The following is a 22,348-nucleotide window of genomic DNA, read 5'->3' as shown; positions in this document are numbered from 1 at the left end:
CACCACTATCAAAATACCAAGACCGAGCATCATTAGCAGAAAAGAATGCATCAACTTTGGAGGGATCAAAAGAGCAATGGACAGCCCATGCCCAATCATCCTGGAGAGCATGTGCATGTGAGGCTTCTGCTGGCTCATGGGATTCAATTGCATGTGAGGCATTTACTATCAATCCTGCTTTCTTCTTCTCCGAAGCGATGCGCTTCCTGCATTCTGAAATTTCATGCCTTGGCTTGCGACAGTAGTTGCATCTTTTCTTCTTTGACTTCTCTGCTGTATTTTGAGATACATTTGAGGAAATGCCACTGTTAGGCGCATATTTAGGCTTACCCTAGGCTTGGAAGCCTTGCCTTTTCCTTTCTGTTGTGAAGCAAATGCATGATCAGGAATAGTAGCTTGCCTATTAGCACGACTTCGCTCTTCTTGCAAAAGCAAAGTGACTAACCGATCAAAGGAGTAGTGGTTTGGATTACCCATGGCCACTAGTTGAAGGGTTGTAGCAAACCCTTGATATGTATCTGGCAGCCCATTTAATGTGGTACTGACAAGCTGAGAATTTGGCACCACCTCATTAATATTGGCAAGTTGTTCCATGAGGTCCTTGACCTTGGTCAAGTATGCATCCATAGAGTGACTTCTTGCAATTGCCTTCTTAAATATGCAACACGTGCCTCATTGCGAATCTGTTAAAGAGAAGCCAATTTGTCCCAAGCATCCTTTGCTGTCCTGCATACCGGATGTGTGGAATAATGATTCTCTTGCATGATAGAGCAATACAGGAATGTGCATTTGCATCTCTTGCATCCCATCTTGTTTGTTCTTGAGTTGGAGGAGCAGCAACAGGGGTGCTAGAGGATAAAGCATCAGGAGGAGTCCCCCCTGCAGAGGGACCAGCATTAGGGGCAGCCACTGCAGCATTGGCTTGCCTCAGATCAATCCCAGAAACAGTCCCCCCTGCAGAGGGACCATCATTAGGGGCAGCCACTGCAGCATTGGCTTGCCTCAGATCAATTCCAGAAACAATGGTTCAAAAATTTCTTGCAACAAGAATATGTTTCATGAGATAAGACCACATCGGATAGTTGGTGCCAACCAACTTATCATCTTCACGAAGAATGCCAAGTAAATCATGATTGTTGCCAGCACCTAACAAGGTCACTAGATCCATCTTTGTAGCTCTGGTCTGCAAATCCCGAAACCTCTGAAGATAAACCTCAAAAGTGAAATTCAGCTTGGACATATCGAGGGCTTTGAGCGGGCCTACGATATCATAATCTTCCTCCTCCTTCAAAAACTCTTTCGTAAAGACCCCTTCGAATTCGTTCCATGTTGCAGGCTTGGGTTGGAGTTCCTTCCACCACAATAAAGCCTTTCCTGACATAAACCCGGCTGCAAGCTGTATTTTCTTGTCATCTGGATAAGGGTGAAACTGGAAGTATACTTGCCACTTGTGCAACCGATTGTGAACAACCTCCTTGGTACGAGACTTCTGGTCTCCGGGAAAAGGATCTGGAGTGATGTGCGGACCTAATACCGAAGCCATGGCATCCACATGCGTGAGCGCGTGAACAACGCTAGTCAAAAGTGTGAGTGTAGTCTGAATCCCTTGGAGTTGCTGTGTCAACCCCGTTTGATTCATGTTAACTTGCTCAAACTTTCCATCAAGAGCAGTGGTGAATTCACTGAAGGCCTTTTTCGTAATCAGATCATCCTAGAGACCCTGGTCATCCTCCGCATGGTAGTTCAAATCTTGGTCTCCCATCGCAAGCTCAAGGTTTGCAGAATCAGCCATGACTGAAATCTGATCTGAAAAGAAGATAGGCTAGAGAAGAGAAACAAGCAGGTGGCCTCGGAGCTAGGAGGTAGAAACGAAGTGGAAGCTGGCCAAGAAGGAGGCGATGGAAGAAGGGAAAACTGGTCGATGAAGAAGGTAAGCGGGCTGAGCTGAGCTGACGATTTAGCTCAGATTCTGGAACCTGGGACTCCGCTCCTGGCTGTCCGTACGAAGGACTGTAGCAGACTGTACAAGTATCCTGGCTCCCGGGCGTGAAGGTGTAGAGGGGCTGGAATTCTGCGCAATCTACAGGCTATGGGAGAAGGCAATTTGGCCGAACTTATAGCGGGAGAGCAGGCTTTTAGTACAGCCTTGCTTTTCCAAAAGCTCACCCTCCAAAAACGGAGGGGTAGTGCTTTTTTAAGCCCCTAGGCCCCCTCAAAAAGCAGCTGACCCAAATTGCGATCTGTCCCTATCCTGTTTTGCACCTTCCTGCGCTCCCCTTCTACCTGCCATCACAATGCCTGAGCAGCCAGCCGACATGCGGGATCCCCTTTGGTTCGCCCCAACTCTACGCTCTCTCCTGACTCCCTTTTGACGCCTTTACTTGGACCCCACTTCTTCCTCCTAACTACACCTCTCTCCCTCTCTCTCAACTTGTCACTTCTTGCAACGAAATCACCCTGCACACTTTCTCTCTCCTTCCTTCGTTCCCTAAATTTTAACCGCTTCCCAAAACCCGATGAACCAAACAAACACTTGCAGCATGAATTTCGAAATTAGGGCATATCTGGAGAAAGAATCATCCAAAATTTTCGCAACAGAAGCTCCTACCTCAGGAGCTGGCTCTGATACCAACTGACACGTCCCAACACTTCCGAAACCTCTGATCTGCAAGCAAATACAAGAACACACAACGTGAGGAAACTGAGCAGGCTGCTCACCACCCAACCATGACATCTACGGGATGTGATCCTGAATCAGGAGATGTCCCCTCCGAGCCACGAGCTGAGCTACTGGTACGAACTCCCAACTAGATCCTAACCAGCTTGGTGTCTCATACCACCAGGTGGCGCTGTGAAGCCTAGGATCTGCTGCTGGGCCTTGGGCTACGCTATGATGCAGGCACGTGTCGGCGACTCAATCCAGGATCAGACCTAGGACCTGGGAACGAAACTTGCTCCCATCGGCTCTCTGAGAACTGAACCTCTGGGCCCCTTATATAGACTCGGGCCCTAAGCGCCAAAAATAGCGAAGACCTCTAACTGGTTCGTACCCTTGCCACTCAACTCGAGAATCAAGCTTGCCTAGCTCTAAGCCTCCCCAGGCTACCTGAGCTAGTCTTGTGTACTCAGTACACGTCAGATACCAATCCGTGCACATGACAACATACCAGGGCCCAGAGGGCATCAATACGATCGGGAGAAGATGGCCTACAAATAACTAAAGCTACATGGCACATACTAGGGCCCAGAGGGCATCAATATGACCGGGAGAAGATGGCCTACACTAAGAGCTTTGAACTGTGAATAACCATGCGTGCAGGATTTGTAGAGGATACGCGGCCGGGGTGTGATGTCCTATCACAAGAATCACTCAAAGAAAACTCACGTGTGGTCAGTAAGCATGTGATCATATTAAATGAAAATAGGATATCCAAGAATGATGCAAAAATGTAGTGAAGAAAAGTGTAGATGTGTGACATTCCCTCCACGAAAAGCCGGAGAGCAACTAGGAGCCATGAGTGCAGCAGCAGAGGTCTCAATCTGGAGCAGCCAGTGAAGCCTCCTACAAAGGCATGCAGCAGTTTAGAGGAGATCTTCTGTAGAGAGTGCATATGAGGCTCGAGGTGGTACCTTACCTCAGCAGAGTTTTCTGCAGGTTTTGGAGTATTTATGATTTTGTTGCGCATGTAATCTGTTTTAAAGTGACAGTTTACACTCTAGTATGTAATGTCTTTGCAAAAAGTGGGTCTTCATTTAAAATTTTATTGCTGCATGCATGCCATTTGAAACTGTATGTGTTTTGTATATTAAGGTTGTATGTTTTTTATTTCCTTCTCTCTTTGGCATGGGAATGTGCCCTTATCTTACCTGCCCCATGGGATGTTGGAGTAGTAGTATTTTGTCTTGTTGGATCTACAGCCTGATTTGATATTTTGTCTCCATGGTGTGGTTGTGGCTAGGTCAAACTGAGTGAGCTGGAGACAGAGCTTTTAGAAATCAACTCTAACACAGAGAAATTAGTACGCAGCTACAGTGAATTGCTGGAATTTCAGCTTGTGCTTCAGAAGGTAAGCTCTACAAGGGGCGAACTTAATGCAAGGGAGCATACACATGCACTGAGCCCATAGCAACTGTATAGGCAACGATGTAAACTCATCAATGCTTGTTTGTAACATATCTGGCATTTATATATGCTCTTCCATGTTTTTGTCGTACCTTGTATCACGATTTTAGCTTTTCCAACTTCTCTCCTGTTGCCTATGTCTCAGGCTGGAATGTTTTTCTCTTTAGCCCGAAGCAATGCGACTGCACAACAGCGGGAGTTAGAGGAATCCTCCATCTCTGGAGAAGTGTCTATGGATAGTCCACTTCTATTAGAACAGGTAGAACATGCAATGATATAACATTCATTGTTTTTGTCTTTTGCATGCTTTGTTCTATTGATAGTGTTTAAGACAATTTCGATCTTGCAGGAAATGCAGACAGATCCATCTAAACAAGGGCGATTAGGTTTTGTTACCGGCCTGGTCCCTAAATCCAAGGCAGCAGCTTTTGAACGGATTCTGTTTCGTGCTACTCGTGGAAATCTGTTTTTCAAACAGGTCCCAGTTGAAGAACCTGTGATAGACCCTGCAACGGGTGAAAAGGTTTGTGATTACTTGCTTCATATGCTGCTTTATCTGTCTACTGTTGTGCAGTGATTAGCATAGTCAAGAATTGTAAGCTTTGAACTGACTATTTATTACCAATTGAGAATCATGTTTCTTAGTTCTTGTAAAATTTCAGATTTTGTCTGGTTAAGTGTCACTATGATAAATGATGTAAAGCATCAAAGTATGCAAGTAGCTTCTCTATTAAAACCAAATATGAGGAATGCTCTTAAATATTAGTAATCCTCATACTAATAACAACATAGTAATAGTTAGCCAAAAAATGTTAAAGTCTTAATGTTAACCGAGCTAAAGTAAAGAGTAATAAATATGTGTAACCATTTATAATCCTTTACCAAATCTTGTTCAACATATTAAATGTCAATCAATGGCTGTACATGGTCCAATCCCATCCATGGTCTCAAACAAAAGGTCCGCATATCAAAAATCATAGAATGTATCTAAATAAAAAATGTCCCTTCTCTAACCATTTAGTAAAACCATCGCATAAGTATAATTATTGCTTAAGCATACAAGTTATTATCCAACCATCACATAAATAATACAGTTGTATGCTTAGTACTAATCAAGATGAAGATTCAAACATTCCATATCAAAAATTATAGAATGTATCTAAATAAAAAATGTCCCTTCTCTAATCATTTAGTAAAACCATCGCATAAGTATAATTAATGCTTAAGCATACAAGTTATTATCCAACCATCACATAAATAATATAGTTGTATGCTTAGTACTAATCAAGATGAAGATTCAAACATTCCCCAAGTATGTTTGCAGGGGTCCCCAAATTGTTACTAAACCCAAAAAAAATCCACAAGGGGAAGTGTGTGTGTGTGTGTGTGTGTGTCCTTATTATGAGTATATGGGTATTGAATATGCAAAGTATACAGATCAAGATGGCATGATCATGCAGGTGGACATTGCCAAAGCTTTTCACAAACCGTACATTGGGATTTTTTAGCTAGGGTTATGGATAGGATGGGATATGATTCTATAATGCAGAATGTTATTTACAAGCTTTATGAAGTGGCACTGCTCAATATATTTTAGATCAATATCTTGCGTCCTTTTAGTCAAAGGGTAAATCTATATGTCAAGGCTACCCTCTTAGTGTCATGCTCTGTGCTATTGCTACTCATCCCATGTTGTTATACATTGGTAAACTTACCAAGTATTAATAGTTATTCTTGGAATTCTCTTTTGTGGTTGGGATAAAATATTCCCCACGAGACAGCTTATTACGCATTTAGACTATCTAATTGGTTGGGATGCCTCTTTGAAAGATGAGGTTTCTAAGTGTTGAATAGGGCCCCCCAATTGGTAAAAAACCCCAATTAATTAATTAGTTGGTGTGGGGGGAGGGGCGAGTGGTATATGATGGCAAAATATTAGTCTCACTCAAGGGGAGAGGCAGAGTGGCTATATGATTGGAGCAGTAATTTCTTGCTCTAAAGATTAGTATATGTAATGTTACCCTTCTATATTAGCACTAGTTTGGAAACAGGACATTAAGATGTCCTGCCAACGGAGAAACTTTATAGAATCTTATAATTTATGTAATGTTACCCTTCTATCTTATCACTAGTTTGGAAACATGACATAAAGGTATCTGCTGCATGCATCTCTTATGGATCAGATCATTGCATAGCAAAGAAAACTCGTACATTTTTTTGAGCACAATTGACACCTTCATGATGTCCAATTTAATGCCAAATTCAAAATCAAAGTTTGATCTTTCTTGTCAATGCCAAAGAGGATAAAGAGGATGATGCATGATTTTGTGTGTGAGTGTACATAAATAGATAAATACAAAAAATTAAAAAAATATGTACACACATATACATATATATATGTACACATAATATCTGTGTGTGTGTGGGTGTGTATACACACACAGATATTATGTGTACATATGTATATGTGTACATATTTTTATACACACACACACTTTTTTTTTTGTAAAACCAAGATACTTATATTATAAAACATTCATTTACATCCAGGCCGTGCTCAAAAGAGAGCTACAGCCCTATCCATCAGAAACAGTAAAAGAAAAGTTGGATACAAGAAACATCCAAATCTTCCTCATGTAAGGCATCATATAAAGACTGCCTTAATGAGGCTCGGAAAAACTCATAAGGATGCTGAAGAGGAGAATTCAGATATGCTTGGATGCGCTGCAGCCAGAGGGTCCATAAGGCCCAGTATCTGATCCAGTGGAAAAAGAGAGAATACTGTGACACAGAAGCTGATAGTGTGCCATACATCCAGAAAAACCTGTAGAATCTGTGTGCTGGAAATCTGAGAGATAAAAAATAGGAGATTCTATCTAGAAGGTCTCTGGAATATGAACAAAACCACAATAAATGCAGAATACTCTTCGATGCAAGGTGACATCTTGGACAGAGAGGTGAAGCTATTCGTCGTTTAGCCAATTTCACTCCCACTGGGAGAATACCAACAATACATCTCCATAGGAATAGTCTTTGCTTCAATGGCATTTTTAACTTCCATATCATTTGCAATCTTCCTTTCCACCAGGCTAATGATTTGTTCAGATGCCATAAAGAATTAGCATGATGGGCAATCCAAGGAGGAGGTAATATTAATCTATAAGCCTGTATAGATGTCAATGACAGCAAAGGCTTAGAAGAAATGCTTGAACTCGAAGACCGAAGGTGCCAATCTTGAAGCCTGTCACTGCCATTCAATGTCGGAATCGGAACCAGAGGAAGTAGAAGATCAGCAATAGCTTTCCAAATAGGTCTATGATGCATAGTCAGGTTGTATTGTCTACATGCTGCTGGAAAAAGGAGAATATTTCCTTGCATATCTACAACGTCATCAATGAACCGGATACCCATTTTCATAAGATTGTAAGCTCTGATGGGTTGTTGAACAGCAAGGGGAGAGGAAAACACAGCACTCCAATGAATACTCTCCAATCTGAGTGATGATGCTAGAGAAGCAGGATGAGGAGACCATTTGATGTGAGAGAGTACTTGCTTCCAATCCTGAATCAAGGAATTAGAAAATGGACAACCAGGGATTTTACCTTGAAATTTTCCAAGTACTACTTCCGATGGATCTACTATCCAATGCCCATAAGCATGTGTGCGCATCTGACCACACAAAATTGCTAACATAATAGACCAAGGCTGCTCTTGTTGAAAGAATGTTTTGAGCATAGTAATCTTTCTTGCCAACACATGATATTTGATGTTTATATTCAAACCACCATGCATTCTGGGTGAGCAAAGCAAGTCCATTTTGAGCAACCGTAAAGCTTTTTTATGAAGCTTGGTTTTCCAAAAAATCTCCATGGCTTGAGACATAAAAGATGAGAGATCTCGAGATGACCAATGTAATAGAGGAAGGTAGAATTGGACATAAGCTAGAACAATAGACTGGACAATTCGAAGCCGTACATGCAGAGGCCATGTGGAAATCTTCCAATATTGTAATTTGTCCTGAATTTTGTTGAACACCCACAACATTTGTTGCTTATTACTGATTTTCCAGCCAATAGGATAACCCAAATGTCTTACTATATTTTCAGGTTGAATAATCTGGCCTGGCCACAGAATAGCATGCCAATCACAAAGCTTAAGAGGCAAGAGTTTTGATTTCTGAAAATTAATTTTAAGACCAGATGCCAACCCAAAATCTGAAAGGGTATCCATCAAGAGGCGAATCTCCAATGGACTGTTCTTTAGCATGAAAAATGAATCATCTGCATAGGCCTGCGCTATGAAGGGTCGTGAACCAGAAATCTGAAGCCCCTCTAGCTGTCCAGTATCAACCATGTGATCCATATAAAGAAGCAAAGGATGTGAAGCGATGGCATAAAGCAAGGCACTGAGAGGACATCCTTGTCGAACTGAACGTTCGAGAGTCCAAGACTCAGACAAATGTTTCCCTATAAAGCATTGTGCAGTGGAATTTGAATAAAGCCAATATATGACATTAGATAGCTTTGGCCCAAAACCAAGTTTTTGCATGATTTGAGAGACATAATCCCACTGTACTGTATCAAACGCCTTCGCCACATCCACCTGCATGACCAACACATCTTGATCTGAATATTTAGCATATTCCATTGCGATAAGAGTGTTAGTGATATTGTCATGTATGTGCCGTCTTGGAACAAAACCATATTGCCTGGGATGAAGTCCATCATGAAGGATATCCTTTATCCGATGTACCAACATTTTGGCAATCAGTTTGTATATCACCGGCATCAAAGTAATTGGTCTCCAGTCATCCATAGTCTCACAAAGAATCTTTTTGGGCACAAGCCTAACCAAACCATGCTTCCAAGCTGAGGGAAGATGTTGGTGCTGCCATGCTGCATTAATAAACTGCAGAATTGGACCCTTTATTTCTGGCCAAAAGGCTTCGAAAAATTCAACCGTCAGACCATCCCAGCCAGGGGATTTATGTTTACCCAAATGCTTAAGGGCTTCATCCAAATCATCATCTGAAAAAGGCATTTCCAGCATTGATGCTTTTTGCGGGGAGACAATGGGAGAAACAAGCTCAGTAAATTTGTTGCGAGCCAATGCGACCTGAGGTGCAGAAGAGGATGGCTGAGAATAAAGAAACTGAAAATGATCCAGACATTGTTTTTCAAGCTGAGAGAGAGACTGGGTCCAGAGACCATCTGATTTCCTTACCCTCATGATAGATTGGCTTTGTCTGTGTGCATGTAAGTTCCGGAAAAAAGATTTAGAGGAACAGCCCTTATCTAGCATAGGTTTAACTCTGGCCCTAATCTGCCATTTTGACAGCTTGCGTTTGTCATTGGCATCAATTATAGAGGAAGCACAAGACAATAAATGCTGCTCAGAATCAGATAGTGATCGTTGATGACTAATCTGTACAAGATACTGCTTGTATGATTTTGCCCACTGGATATGCTGTCTGGTTTCTGCCAAGTACCATCTTCCATATTCCTTGATGACATTTTGAATACGATGTATGAAAGAGATCCAAGCAAATTCCAGATCCTCCTGAGCATGGGATAGCAATGGCCTGCAAGCCAGTCTGATCATATGCTGAAATTTTTCATGAGAAAGATAGAATTTTCTGATTGAAGAGAGCTGCAAGTCATCCAGAGGCATTCCAAAAGAAAGGGTGAGCCAAAGTGGAGTATGATCAGATAATTGTTGTGAATAATCAGTCCACATCTGACATGTATATTCATCATATTGCTGAGCATGAATGAGATAAAATCTATCAAGCCTGGCCCAATAATCTGTGAGAGCATTATGGTGATATGTAAATCCCATCACTGAAGGATGAGTTGCTGTCCATAAATCTGCAAATCGAAGTGATGAAGTCATGTGTTCCCATTGCTGGATTTCAGAGGGCAGCATATGTGATTTATGCGTGGTATTGTCCTTCCAGTGAGGAGAATTGTTAAAATCGCCACAAAGTAGAGCATTAGAGGACCAGGGATATTGCTTTATGGAGTTCCACATTTGAGCTCTGGAAGCTGAATTTTGAGAGGCATACAAAGATCCAATTTCAAAAATCTCTCCATTGATCATGCATTGGATAATCATCCATCGTCCACCTAGATCATTATATGCTATCAAGGGTTGCAGATCATGTCTGGCTAAGATGCACGGCCCAGAAAATTGTTCCGATCCTGAATAGAATATATCATATCCTGAAAAAAACCCATGCTGTCCAGCAAAAAAATGCTGATTATGCTCTTGGAGACATACAACATCCGGATGAGTTGTATTTATATAATGCCAGAGAAGCCTCCATTTATTCTGGTTGCAGAGGCCCTGTATATTATAGGAAAAACATTTAAGAGAAGCACGCATGAAAATATATACAAGAGAATGATCGGTCCTCCAAAAGAGCGGGAGGCCTCAAGCCTCTGCCATTGCCACAGGGTCTTGCTGACCCTCAGCTTCCAATTCCCTGATAATATCATCTTCTTCACAAAGGGGAAGACCCTTCTTGACTGCATTGACCCAAGCCTTTGAGATGGGGCTGCTTGAAGAGGTAGAAGATTGTCTTGGAGAAGGAGCAGAGGCATCCCAATTACGAGATTGGAGAGGTCTTTGTTTAAGAGGGACCGTCTTCTTTGCAGTCTGCCATCCCTTATGAGAAGATGGAATGTTTTCTCCTAACTTGCTTTTGCCTTTATCCTTATTTTGAGCTGAATTGGCCTGGCTCCCTGTATGAACTGAAGGCTTTGCTCCTTTAGCTTCAATCTTTTCCACATATGTCTTCTGACCTCCTTTATTAGATGGCAGAGGAATAGCAGCTGGAGGAGGTGGATGAAGGATAGAAGGACACTCCGAAGCAAGATGCCCAAATTTGTGACAAGAAAAACAAGCTCCAGCAAAAATGCCCCATTTTAAGGTGAAATATTTCTTGCCCAAATTAACACCCTTAATCTCAACTGCAATAGATGAAGGGGTCGGTCTATCAGTATCCCATAATATACAAAAACGATTTTTATTACCTGTTGGACGAGGGGGATAGATCACTTGTCCCAATGTCATAGCTAAACCTGGAAGCTCTGTTCTCATATAATCTGGAAAATCAACCACTTCAACCCATACAGGGCAATGATGCTTGATGAGGTTCTGATAGTCCTTATTGGGGGACCAGGGCATGATATGCACCATCTGGCGACCAAAAAATAAAGGGGACATTTCCAGCATCTTTTGTTTTGTCAAAGCATCCAAAAGATGAACTTCATAAAATCCTCGGGAGGCAAAATAGACTCCTTCTACAAAGCATCCACCTAGGAGAGAATTTACCCATTGTCCCACATCATTAGCAGAGGGAATTTTGCCTGGAAAAAAGATGATAACTGCAGTTTGAGAAAGCTTCTTCAAAGGTTGCACAAGAGATGGCAGCTTCATTTTGTAAGTGAGTTCCGGAGCAGGTTGAATCCATTCCCTTCTGCTTTGTTGAAAATCATCATGCAGCATATCAAACACATAGGAAGCATCTTCAGAAGAAGGAGCTATGGGGGAAGAGGCTTCCCTTAGTTGTCTTTTGGGTTCAGGAGAGAGGGCTCTCTTGACATAGTACTTGTTTGCTTCTGCCATGGGGGCCAAGGAATTAAACAGATATCAAACAGGGAGAATCAGGACAGGGCACAAAAAAAGGCTGGCAGGAAGTACAGAAGCTGGGATGAAGCACTGTACGGACACAACAAAGAAACTAACAGAAACTGTACGGACAGATTATAGAGATTGCAAGAAGGACCGACAAGCTGTACGGGATCACTGACAGGCTGCACAGGACAACAAACAGTCTGTACGGAAGAGTTAACGACTGTAGGAATTGATTAAACAGGAAAAAGACGGACAGACTGTATGGGCTTTAGGAAGGAAAACTGCAGGTAAAAGCTGACGTGCAGGGTAGAAAGGATCAGCGATGATACGGTAATCTGACGCAGAATCCGTACGGAACCGTACGACGGCCGTACGATGGTACGGACGAAAGGATGGGCGCCAAACAACGACGGGCGACGCTGACCAGCAATCAGGATCGACGCTCACCGTCACACACCGGCAGCCAACTCTCGTCGAGGCTCACACCACGCTCACCGTCACACACCGGCCACGCACACCCTCTCTCTCACCACCACACACACACACACACACACACCACACACACACACACACACACACCGCTCACCTACTACACACACACCCACACACACACACACACACACACACACACACACATATACATATACATATACATACACGTGTGTGTATGCACATATATCTATGTATATATCTATGAGTGCATGTGTTCATGTGAGTGTACACGCACACATGTATGTATGTATGTACACACACATGCATACATAGATAGATACATCTGCATAGACAATACATATGTATGTATTTGTGTGTGTTGTATTTGTTTATTTCTTTATTTGTACATGTATGTATGTATGTATATGTATGCATATTTGTGTCTCTGTTTTATTCTCTCTCACACACACACACACACACACACACACACACGTATGTAGGTTGTGTATGGCCGAGGGAATCTGAAGTAATTCTTCTTCCTAAGAGAATTAAAGTTTTTCCAAATGTTCCGCTATTTTCAATACTTGCTACATTAATCTTTATCCAACATAGTAACCATGATGTATGATTGTTTTCCCCTAGTTCTCTCATCATGTTAGGATAATGTACATTGAGTGTGGATAAGGAAAATCTAAGATATTTTTTATCGTAAGAGAGAATGCTTTTTTCAAATCTTCCAAAGGACTCTTTTGTGTTTTGTTATAGTACCAAACTAGTGTTAAGAATGCAAGGAAGGAGTTGAAGTCCATGTCTACCTATATAGTGGGAGGGCAAAGTATCTGTAGAGCATAGTCACATGAAAACCCGTTTCGTCTTTTTGAAACCTCGAAATGACGAAACATTTCGAAATAGGACGAAACGCTCTCAACAAAGCCTTTGTTTCGCCCAAGTCAAAATACACATTTTTGTCTCGTTTCTTCTAGAATCCATATGCTTTTAAGTTTGGACTCCATAAATATTAAATGTTCTAAAGTTGAAACTTGAGCAAGGAGATTGAACGCTTGAATTTAAATACATTTGAAGAATGTGTTTTAGGTGTCTTGAATTGTATTTCTCTTTGTTCACTCTAAACTTGAATATAACATATCTTATCTGCCCCTATCGTTGTATATCCTTCAATATCATTTCGAAACCTATTCTAACTCGAGAAAAGAGATTTAATGCTTGAATTTAAATAAATTTGAACAATGTGTTTGTGTTTTGAATTTCCTTTTTAGGGTCTTGACTTGTATTTCTCTTTGTTCAGTCTAAACTTAAATATAAGATATCTTATTTGCCTGTATCCTTGCATATATTGAGTGTCAATTCGAAACCTATCCGTTTCGTCCGAAAATGCGAAACGAAACTTGTCGAAACGACGAATAAGCGAAACGTTTCTTGTGACTATATATTATATAGATGTAGTTCATGGGGTAATGCTCTTCTTTGAGTTGCCATAAGATGTGGCACATGATGTATTCAGAAGCTTCATTTGGTTTGTCGCCAGAGGATAGAACATGGCATATCATCTCTCTGATACTAAGATTCTAGACCAAGGAGGACAGATCCACACAGATGAGCATGAGGGCAGCTCTAAAAGGCACCACGACTTTTTTGGATGAAAGGGCAGAAAGAGCAAAAAAAGAGGAAGGTGAATCATGACGGTGTTGGGTCCACGGGATGAGTGCACATAGTGGATTGAAAATGGCAGTATCGAATTGTAATGGCACCCTCTGGTCCGATCCCCAGGTGGTTTCTTTGAGACCTACATTGATAGAGACATAATTTTCTACACCGAAACACATGAGAGTCCGGAGCGAGGGCTGCCCACAGTGACTGGATATACATGGGAATCAGCTCACAGAAGAGAGTTGAGAAGAGATAGCAGAGTCCGATGCTCCGGTGGAGTGGTTGTCCTTTTAAGATCACAATTGAGACCACTCATATCTATGGTTCGGAGAGAGGAGCATGCATGACACATGTGGATACGAGTTCAGCTCCCAGATGCTCGGCCTATCTTCATTGTAGTGTGCTACTTTCCTCCAGGCACGTCATCCCATGCACGAGAGGTCACTACAGATGGACACAATCCATATGAGACGATCCATGATAACATCACGGAGTTTTCCAGACAGGGAGACACCCTCCTGTTAGGGGACTTCAATGCATGGATAGGAAATAGACAGGTGGGCCTACTTGGCCACTCAGATGATGACATAGACCGACACATAGTCTCGGAACTAGATGCAGTTGAGCTTGGGATAGTGAGGGATTTTGCAAATGCCCCACATGTGACAGGATATGGATGACATTTGCTTGAGTTGGGGGCAATCTTTAATGGCCTTCACAGATGGCCATCTTTTGGGAGACTCACTTGCTTTCCACATGGTGGTGGATCTTAGTACAATGGACTATCTACTAGGCCCACTAGACTTTGTCTCATGGAAACACGACTTCGCCACCCCCCCCCACTCGGAGCTGACCACTCATACTTGGATTTTCATATCTCCACCACCAGGCCAGCCACAGGGAGAGCTCCCCCCACGCTTCCATGCACTCAGATCCATGTTGACCGTGCTCTTGATCCATTGTACATGAGCCATCTAGCCAGGGAGCTCTCGGCTCTACTTGGAGATGACATAGACCTCACCAGTGTCTTCGATACCCTTGTCTCAGTGGTATAGGACGCTGCTATCAGATCTTTTTCCACGACCCGATTCGGACAGGGACCAGGGATGGGAATGTCACTTTGTCCCATAGGCCCGTGAGGCCTCCCGTGGACGTTAATATCTCTCTCTCTATCTCTACACACACACACACACACACACACACACACACACACACACACACACACACACACATTTTGATACGATTATGTAGCATTTAGCTTTTTGCTTTTGCATGGGTGTTGATGGTCGGTTAGTAGCTCCACCCTTTCAGCTTGCTTGTATCAGGTTTCTCACAGTCTCATAGATCCATCAGTCTTCCAAAGACTTTAATAAACTCTCTCCCCCCCCTCCTCTCTCTCTCCCTCTCTCGCCTCCCCCATCTTGCCCTTGCCCCTTCTTCTTTGTGTCACTCGTCTTTATACATCTTCTTTGTACATGCATAGATACATACATACATATACACACAACCATGCATACATGCACTCAAAAAGCTTGTTTTTGTAGGGATATACAAGATTTGTGTGAAATGCACATGCACATGTTTTTCTCCTGACACTTGTCTTTGGCAGTTGATGAAACTTTTCCTCTTCTTTCCCTCTTTTCTATCAATCATCATAGGTGGAGAAGATTGTATTTGTTGTTTTTTTCTCTGGTGAACGTGCAAAGATGAAGATCATGAAGATTTGTGAAGCCTTTGGAGCAAATAGATATCCGTTCCCTGAAGATGTAGGACGTCGAGCACAAATGATGGCTGAGGTATACTTCCTTGTACAATGCCATCTTTTTAAGATTTACTTTAAAGCAATGGATGACATAGTTCCTTTTACATACAGGTTTCTGCAAGGCTATCTGAACTCAAAGCCACCATAGAAGCTGGGAACAGGCATCGTGATAATCTGCTATCTTCTATTGCATATCAAGTTGAAAAGTGGACTTCAATGGTGAGCTAAGACAATGCATGCATGGAGCTTTTAATCTGTTAAACTATGGCAAAGGATTGCATTATGGCCAATGTTTGCTGGAGTGATATCAAGTCAAGTTTTTGACTTGAGGATGTTTTTTGATTGAAATTCAACTTAGCATGGTAGTCCCAAATTGATTCTGTCCTCTCTTGAAAGCGCGAGAGGTGGGTGGTGTTAGGAGATGAGCGAGCTGTTTGGGTGAGCTATGGGAAATAAAACCTTTATTATCCTTCCTACTGTTGTAGGCCATTTGAAATGTTCTTGCATCTTTTCTGATCAACCCATCTCCTTTCCTTGTTCTTTTTAACATGTGCTGTAAAAAGTGATGAGGATCAGAGCATTATATGTGCATGTGAACAGGTCAGAAGAGAGAAGGCTGTTTATCATACACTAAATATGCTCAGTATTGACGTCACAAGAAAGTGCCTGGTTGCTGAAGCCTGGTGCCCATTATCTGCAAAGCCTCAGGTAAAGCTTGATGCCAAAACTGACATGATACCTGTTGTGTCCAATTTTTTGTAATGTCTAGTCTTGCCAAATTTTGTGTAATGTGAAGTCTTGATTAATTATGTGTTGGAGAAGCTTGAACTGCATCAAAATTTTAAATTTTGTGATGTCTACAATACTGTCCATAGATTCAAGAAGCATTACAGCGTGCAGCCTTTGACAGCAACTCACAAGTGGTGACTATATTTCAAGTCATACATACAAAAGAACTGCCTCCCACTTATTTCAAAACAAACAAACTGACGGGGGCTTTCCAAGAAATAGTTGATGCATATGGGTAAGCACAAGAGTTTTTTAGCCAGTTGTTACAGTTTGTGCTGTATCAGATACTTTTCAAGTCACTTGATTTCTGTTATGCTGATTGAACAGGGTACCAAGGTATCAAGAAGCCAATCCAGCTGTCTTTACGATTGTAACATTTCCCTTTCTTTTTGCTGTCATGTTTGGCGACTGGGGCCATGGAATATGCTTATTAGTTGCCATTCTCTGGCTTATCTTCAATGAACGAAAATTGAGCAGTCAGGTACACAGAAGCTATATTATTCAAGGGACTATTAAATCTCAGTTGCTTATCTGATCTATGAGGTTAACTTGATCTTAATTTCACGCACTTTTCTTTTTGGGGCAGAAATTGGGTGACATTATGTCTATGGCATTTTCTGGTCGATACGTGATTTTGCTGATGTCTATATTTTCAATATACACTGGGCTCATTTACAATGAGTTCTTTTCAGTACCGTTTTCAATTTTTGGATCTTCAGCCTACCATTGCAGTGATTCCACTTGCAGGTATTTATTCTACTTCTAAACCTGTTGCAGATTCTAAAATGTAGCCTCTCATATGCACAATAGAGCCTCTTGACTTGGATGTCTGATGTCTCCTTCCTGTATGCTATACTTGCAGCGATGAGTACACCACTGGGCTGGTGAAGACACGTTCAACACCCTATCCATTTGGTGTAGATCCAGTCTGGCATGGAAGCAGTACAGAGCTTACATTTCTCAACTCTTTAAAGATGAAGATGTCTATTTTAATTGGTGTAGCCCAGATGAATTTGGGAATTGCTATTAGCTATTTCAATGCTAAGTTCTTCAACAACAAGTTGAATGTCTGGTAAGGATTGGTTTGAAGCGACAATAGTGTTGCATGGACATTATCTTTGAACTCCACCATGCACGGGTGTGGACATTTCATGATATAATAAACTGTGAAGCATGTTCATGTGATCTGTCTCAACTAGTGATTAATGTTTCTCAAATGAAAAAAGCTTAAGTAAAGTAGCATGATATTTCCTCGAGAGGCTCATAAGGGTTTTCAAACCAGTAATACAGGTTGATTTTCAGCTTTCGAAGATTTCTTCAATATTAAAATAAAATTCTGCATACACAGGGAATAAGGCATGGTATCAAGTTTTGCTTAGTCACTGATATGGTGACAGGACCAGGCAGTGTAACAAGCAGAAGTCTGTCAAGCTTGGGTTGGCTACGCAGTGATTCATAATCCATGAGAATGTAACTGGGCGCTTTCAAGTAGTGAAATTATGATCTTATTTTAGAATAGTCTTTTTGGATATCTGCGCACACGCCAATTAGGTTCTTAAGTTGAACGCGTAGTCATGGGATTGATGCAAGATGACATGGTTGAGATTTTAAGGCTCTGTTTCTATGTAACATGCATGAGGTGCAAAGATTTGTGTATAATGGATGATATGCCCTAGATATTATGAGATCCAAGGATACTACTTGTTCAACCATGGGTTCCTAGGCACGATCCATATTATTGGTTACCCAAAGGAATGACCAAGGCCTGTATTCATAGACGGGAAGGACCTTCTCTGGGTACAGAGCCTTGGCCGATCAGGTCTGTGTTAAGACGACCTGCACTGGCTGCTAGGGCCTATAAATAGCTCTGCTCCCTGCCTGCTGTTCTCTCCACCCTGCAGCCTGTACTCACTGCTCCAGATTGCTGCTGACCTCTGCAGGCTACAGGCTGCTGCTGACAGGTACGTACAGCTCCAGCCTGCCCTGCTGTCCTGCAGCCTGCCTTTTATTCACTGTTCACTGCCTTTTGCCTGGCAGAGCAAAGGTAACTCTACCTACGCAAAGTCTGACAGATGGCCAGATCTACTGCGCTAATCGGATGGCAGTGACCTCCATTGTCCTGTTAAATAGGGCTCAAAACCAGTGCCCATCTACCCTAATTGCCAGAAGCTTGCCCCACCAGCTGTGGGAGATGGATGTTACTTAGTACTTACCATGTCATTGGCCACAATGAGATTTCTTCTAAGCTTGTCTGCATTGATGCTTGAAGAAAATCAGACACAACCAGATGCCTGCGAGCTGGTCTAGCCAAGAGGAACACTCAGACCATTGTAAATAGAGAATCACCACCAAAGCTAGTGGGACTGCAAGTCATGGTCATGCTCTAAAGACACAGACTTGCCAGACCTACCCTACGGATGGCCTGCTTGCAGTCTGAGGCTCCCATCAGCTTCACATCAAGACAGATTGGCATTATGCCTAGTCAGTGGTACCGAGTCTTCCACAAAGCCTATGATTCCTGGACAGAGTTCACCACTATCTGGATTAATCTGGATTGGCAGTCTTGATCTTGCAGACATCTTGACACACACTGTCTCCGTAGAACTAGTGAGTCTCATTGGCTGTGAACCTAACAGAGCTGTCCACATTTATCAACAGCCTTGGTGGAGAGGGTCACCATATGCCGAGACAGTGGTTCCCATTTTACTTTATGCAGATGGTGTGATCCTCATGCCATCCTCTACTGATTGCCTCAGATAGTATCTGTATGTCCTACAAAATTCATGTATTCAAATAGATTTAATGGTCAAACATGATAAACCTATGGTTATACACTTTAGTACTTCAAGACCAACATGCAGATGGAGATCTTGGCATATCATGGAAAGCAAGAGATATGGATGCTATGGTGCCGTAGGAGCCTATATTGCCTCAGGAGTGAGACGTGAGCTAGGTTGTGTGTGTGTGTGTGTGTGTGCGTGTGTGTGAGCACGTGCACATTGTGTTTTTTTTTTTTTGGGGGGGGGGGGGTGGTAATATGTGCAGAGCCTGACTTTTGTCTTGTAGTGCAGGTATCAATTTGTCCCGCAGGTGATTTTCTTGAATGCCCTGTTTGGATACCTTAGTCTCTTGATTATTATCAAGTGGTGTTCAGGTTCCACAGCAGATTTGTATCATGTAATGATATATATGTTCCTTAGTCCAACTGATGATCTAGGAGAAAATCAGCTGTTTTGGGGCCAGAAGTATATTCAGGTTAAAAGCCCCCTTCCCCTCTTCTATGTTTTGCACTCTACTTATCTCTAAATGACTGCACTGCCCTGCACCTTCGGAATTTTGAACTGATGTGAAGTACAATTCCATTTTCAGATTGTGCTCCTGCTCTTGGCTCTCGTTGCAGTTCCTTGGATGCTTTTTCCAAAACCATTGATTTTGAGAAGACAACACATTCAGGTAGCTTGCTTTGTTTCGGCGAATAAACATTTCTGTTCATAAGAAACACACACATCTTTGAATCTGAGGATTTTAACCAGGGCGGGGTATCATAGCATGGTGAAATATATCAACCTAGTGAAATTCACACCTTGATTTGTCAACTTAAGGTCTATAATGAAAGCAAGTTGAATATATCATTCCATAGGAAGTGCGTGACTGAAGCTAGGTTGGTAGTGCTTAGCGTCAAGCCTCTCTGTGCATGTTTATACTGGTGATTTATATATATGCTGAAAGCATTGATAGGTGGGATTGAGTAATACCCTTTGGAGAGAGAGTTGTGTAAATTTTGATTTGTGCATGTTGTGTAGAAACTGCAAGGACGTGCATATGGTATACTTGGGGGCTCAGATTCAGATTCAGTTGATCTGGATCATGAGAGTGATCCTGATCATGAGGAGTTCGAATTCAGTGAGGTCTTTGTGCATCAAATGATTCATACGATTGAATTTGTTTTGGGTGCTGTTTCAAATACAGCGTCTTACCTTCGTCTTTGGGCACTCAGGTATCAAAATGCATTTCTCGTGGCATTAGCAGCATCATTTTTTGATGAGGAAAATGGATTAAAATGTGTTATTCTGTGTGTGTCAGTCTTGCGCATTCGGAGTTGTCTTCCGTGTTCTATGATAAAGTACTAGTTCTGGCATGGGGGTAAGTTCTTCAATTTTGTTTGTATGCTGTAGTTTTCTCTGTCAGCTGATATAGGTGAAGTACGGTTTTCTTCTTTCGGCTGTAGTGAATTCATTCTATTTGTGGACATTGCTAATGATGATGCTTCTTGCAGATACCAGAACATTTTTATTATCATCATTGGATTTATTGTCTTTGTGTGTGCAACTGTTGGTGTGCTGCTTTGCATGGAGACTCTCAGTGCCTTCCTGCATGCATTGCGGCTGCATTGGGTAGAGTTCCAAAATAAGTTCTATGAGGGAGATGGCTATAAGTTCCAACCGTTCTCCTTCACAGTAGTTGAGGAAGATGAGTAAAGTTTCTGCTACTCATTGGGCTTGTTTTGTATGATTGCAAGAGACAAAATTTGAAGATCTAGTGGTGGTTTCGGTGCACACCTATAGATGACCTTTGTTCCATAAACACCATCTCCAAATGCATTGAAGTGAATCGGAGTAATATAATGGAGGTTGTGCTGGCTGACTCCAAGGCATGATTTTTTTCCGAATGATGTATACAAGAAAATTCAAATTTCCCTTTGGCCAGATTGGCTGGAGTCATTTTTACATGAAACAGGATATTTGGGACTGGGCCGTAAAGATAACCTCAAAGTGGCATCACCAATCATTTTCAAGCTTTAGAACGGTGCCACCTGACAATTCAATAGAGCCAAGTGGCAATGAAAGTGGTTTGATTTAAAGCATTTCAAATCTTTCATTCAGAGCCTTACTGCCCTGCAAAAGAAAAAACTGTGAATTTTAGAATTGATGGGATATGCTGGTAAGAAATGTGAGCCATTTTTGCTTAGTGTCGTTATTTCTTTCATGTAATCATCAATTGCCATCCAGGCCAGAAAAAAGTTGATGTAAAAGGTGTGACATTTTTGGCATCTGGGTGAAAAATGTCTTCTTTTGGGTGCGTTTTGAAAGACAAGGTCACATGTTTCTTGGTCAAGAGTACCCCTAAAGATGGAAGATATATTAATATGAAAAATTGTCCTTTTGACCAATTTTGCAATTAGCCCTCGTCTTTCATTGCAGACTCTAATTTTGCAATGACACGGGGATCTCTTCCCCTTTTTTTTCTGAGGAGAGTTAATATCATTTGAACTACGGTAAAGAGGATGAACAATCTGAAAAGCAATAGCCTGAGACACTTGAGACCGAGATACAATGAAGGCAACATCCCAAACATTTTTTAATATTCTAGCTTAGTCAGAAACAGCGTATCCGCCCTGCATATGTGCCACCAACATTCCGCGTACCAGCTGCCTGGCCACCTCAACCTGAAATATGCTACCAAATTTATGTCTCTTGCCTCCAAAGGAAATTCTATTTCCTAGCACTCAAGATTTGGAACAGCAACCTCAGGAGTTGCAGATTCTAGGAGAAGCTTCCACTTCACCAGCAGGCAGCACAGTGAGTACAGATTTTTGCCCCTACAACCACTTCGCTATTATATAGTAATATAATCCAGACTCCTATGATGGGCTGAACCGAGTACAGCTGCATGTTGTTTTCAGTGTAAGCCGCATAGCACTGGGAGCTTCTCACTGCTGAGCTTGGTATCAGCTTCCTGTAGCAGTCTCTCTTCTGGAAGTGGTGCGTAGCAGTCTCTCTTCTGGAAGTGGTGCAATGTCGAAGTGGGATCCTTGACCTGCTTTATTAATATGATTACAGACAAGATTTGCTGCTCTTTCCAAAGGGACACCATTCTTTCCCTGCCCATATCTGGTTCATCTGGCAGAGCAGATTGTGAGTTTCTTGGTCACTGCT

The 22,348-nt window shown here is 42.0% G+C and overlaps 1 protein-coding gene across 1 annotated transcript in view; it reads left to right on the top strand.

Moving 5' to 3' along the window:
- Positions 1–21,524, top strand: part of LOC147897687 (V-type proton ATPase subunit a2-like) — a 37,908-nt gene extending 16,384 nt beyond the window's left edge. The window contains exons 4-18 of the mRNA XM_087379959.1: positions 3,960–4,067; positions 4,269–4,382; positions 4,473–4,646; positions 15,520–15,657; positions 15,735–15,842; positions 16,224–16,331; positions 16,499–16,647; positions 16,740–16,893; positions 16,999–17,159; positions 17,275–17,484; positions 19,484–19,667; positions 19,782–19,865; positions 20,216–20,409; positions 20,496–20,555; positions 20,689–21,524. Coding sequence (XP_087236085.1) covers positions 3,960–4,067; positions 4,269–4,382; positions 4,473–4,646; positions 15,520–15,657; positions 15,735–15,842; positions 16,224–16,331; positions 16,499–16,647; positions 16,740–16,893; positions 16,999–17,159; positions 17,275–17,484; positions 19,484–19,667; positions 19,782–19,865; positions 20,216–20,409; positions 20,496–20,555; positions 20,689–20,890 — 2,148 coding nt within the window. The 3' untranslated portion in view covers positions 20,891–21,524. The remainder of the gene's footprint in view (positions 1–3,959; positions 4,068–4,268; positions 4,383–4,472; positions 4,647–15,519; positions 15,658–15,734; positions 15,843–16,223; positions 16,332–16,498; positions 16,648–16,739; positions 16,894–16,998; positions 17,160–17,274; positions 17,485–19,483; positions 19,668–19,781; positions 19,866–20,215; positions 20,410–20,495; positions 20,556–20,688) is intronic.
- The last annotated feature ends 824 nt before the right edge of the window (positions 21,525–22,348 follow it).

This window comes from Dipteris shenzhenensis, chromosome 10 (assembly GCF_047967505.1).
Source record: "Dipteris shenzhenensis isolate YYH24624 ecotype China chromosome 10, Dip_SZ_1.0, whole genome shotgun sequence".
Taxonomy (NCBI): Eukaryota; Viridiplantae; Streptophyta; class Polypodiopsida; order Gleicheniales; family Dipteridaceae; genus Dipteris; species Dipteris shenzhenensis.
Note: the sequence above shows the minus strand (reverse complement) of the source record. Positions and strands in the feature narration are given on the sequence as shown.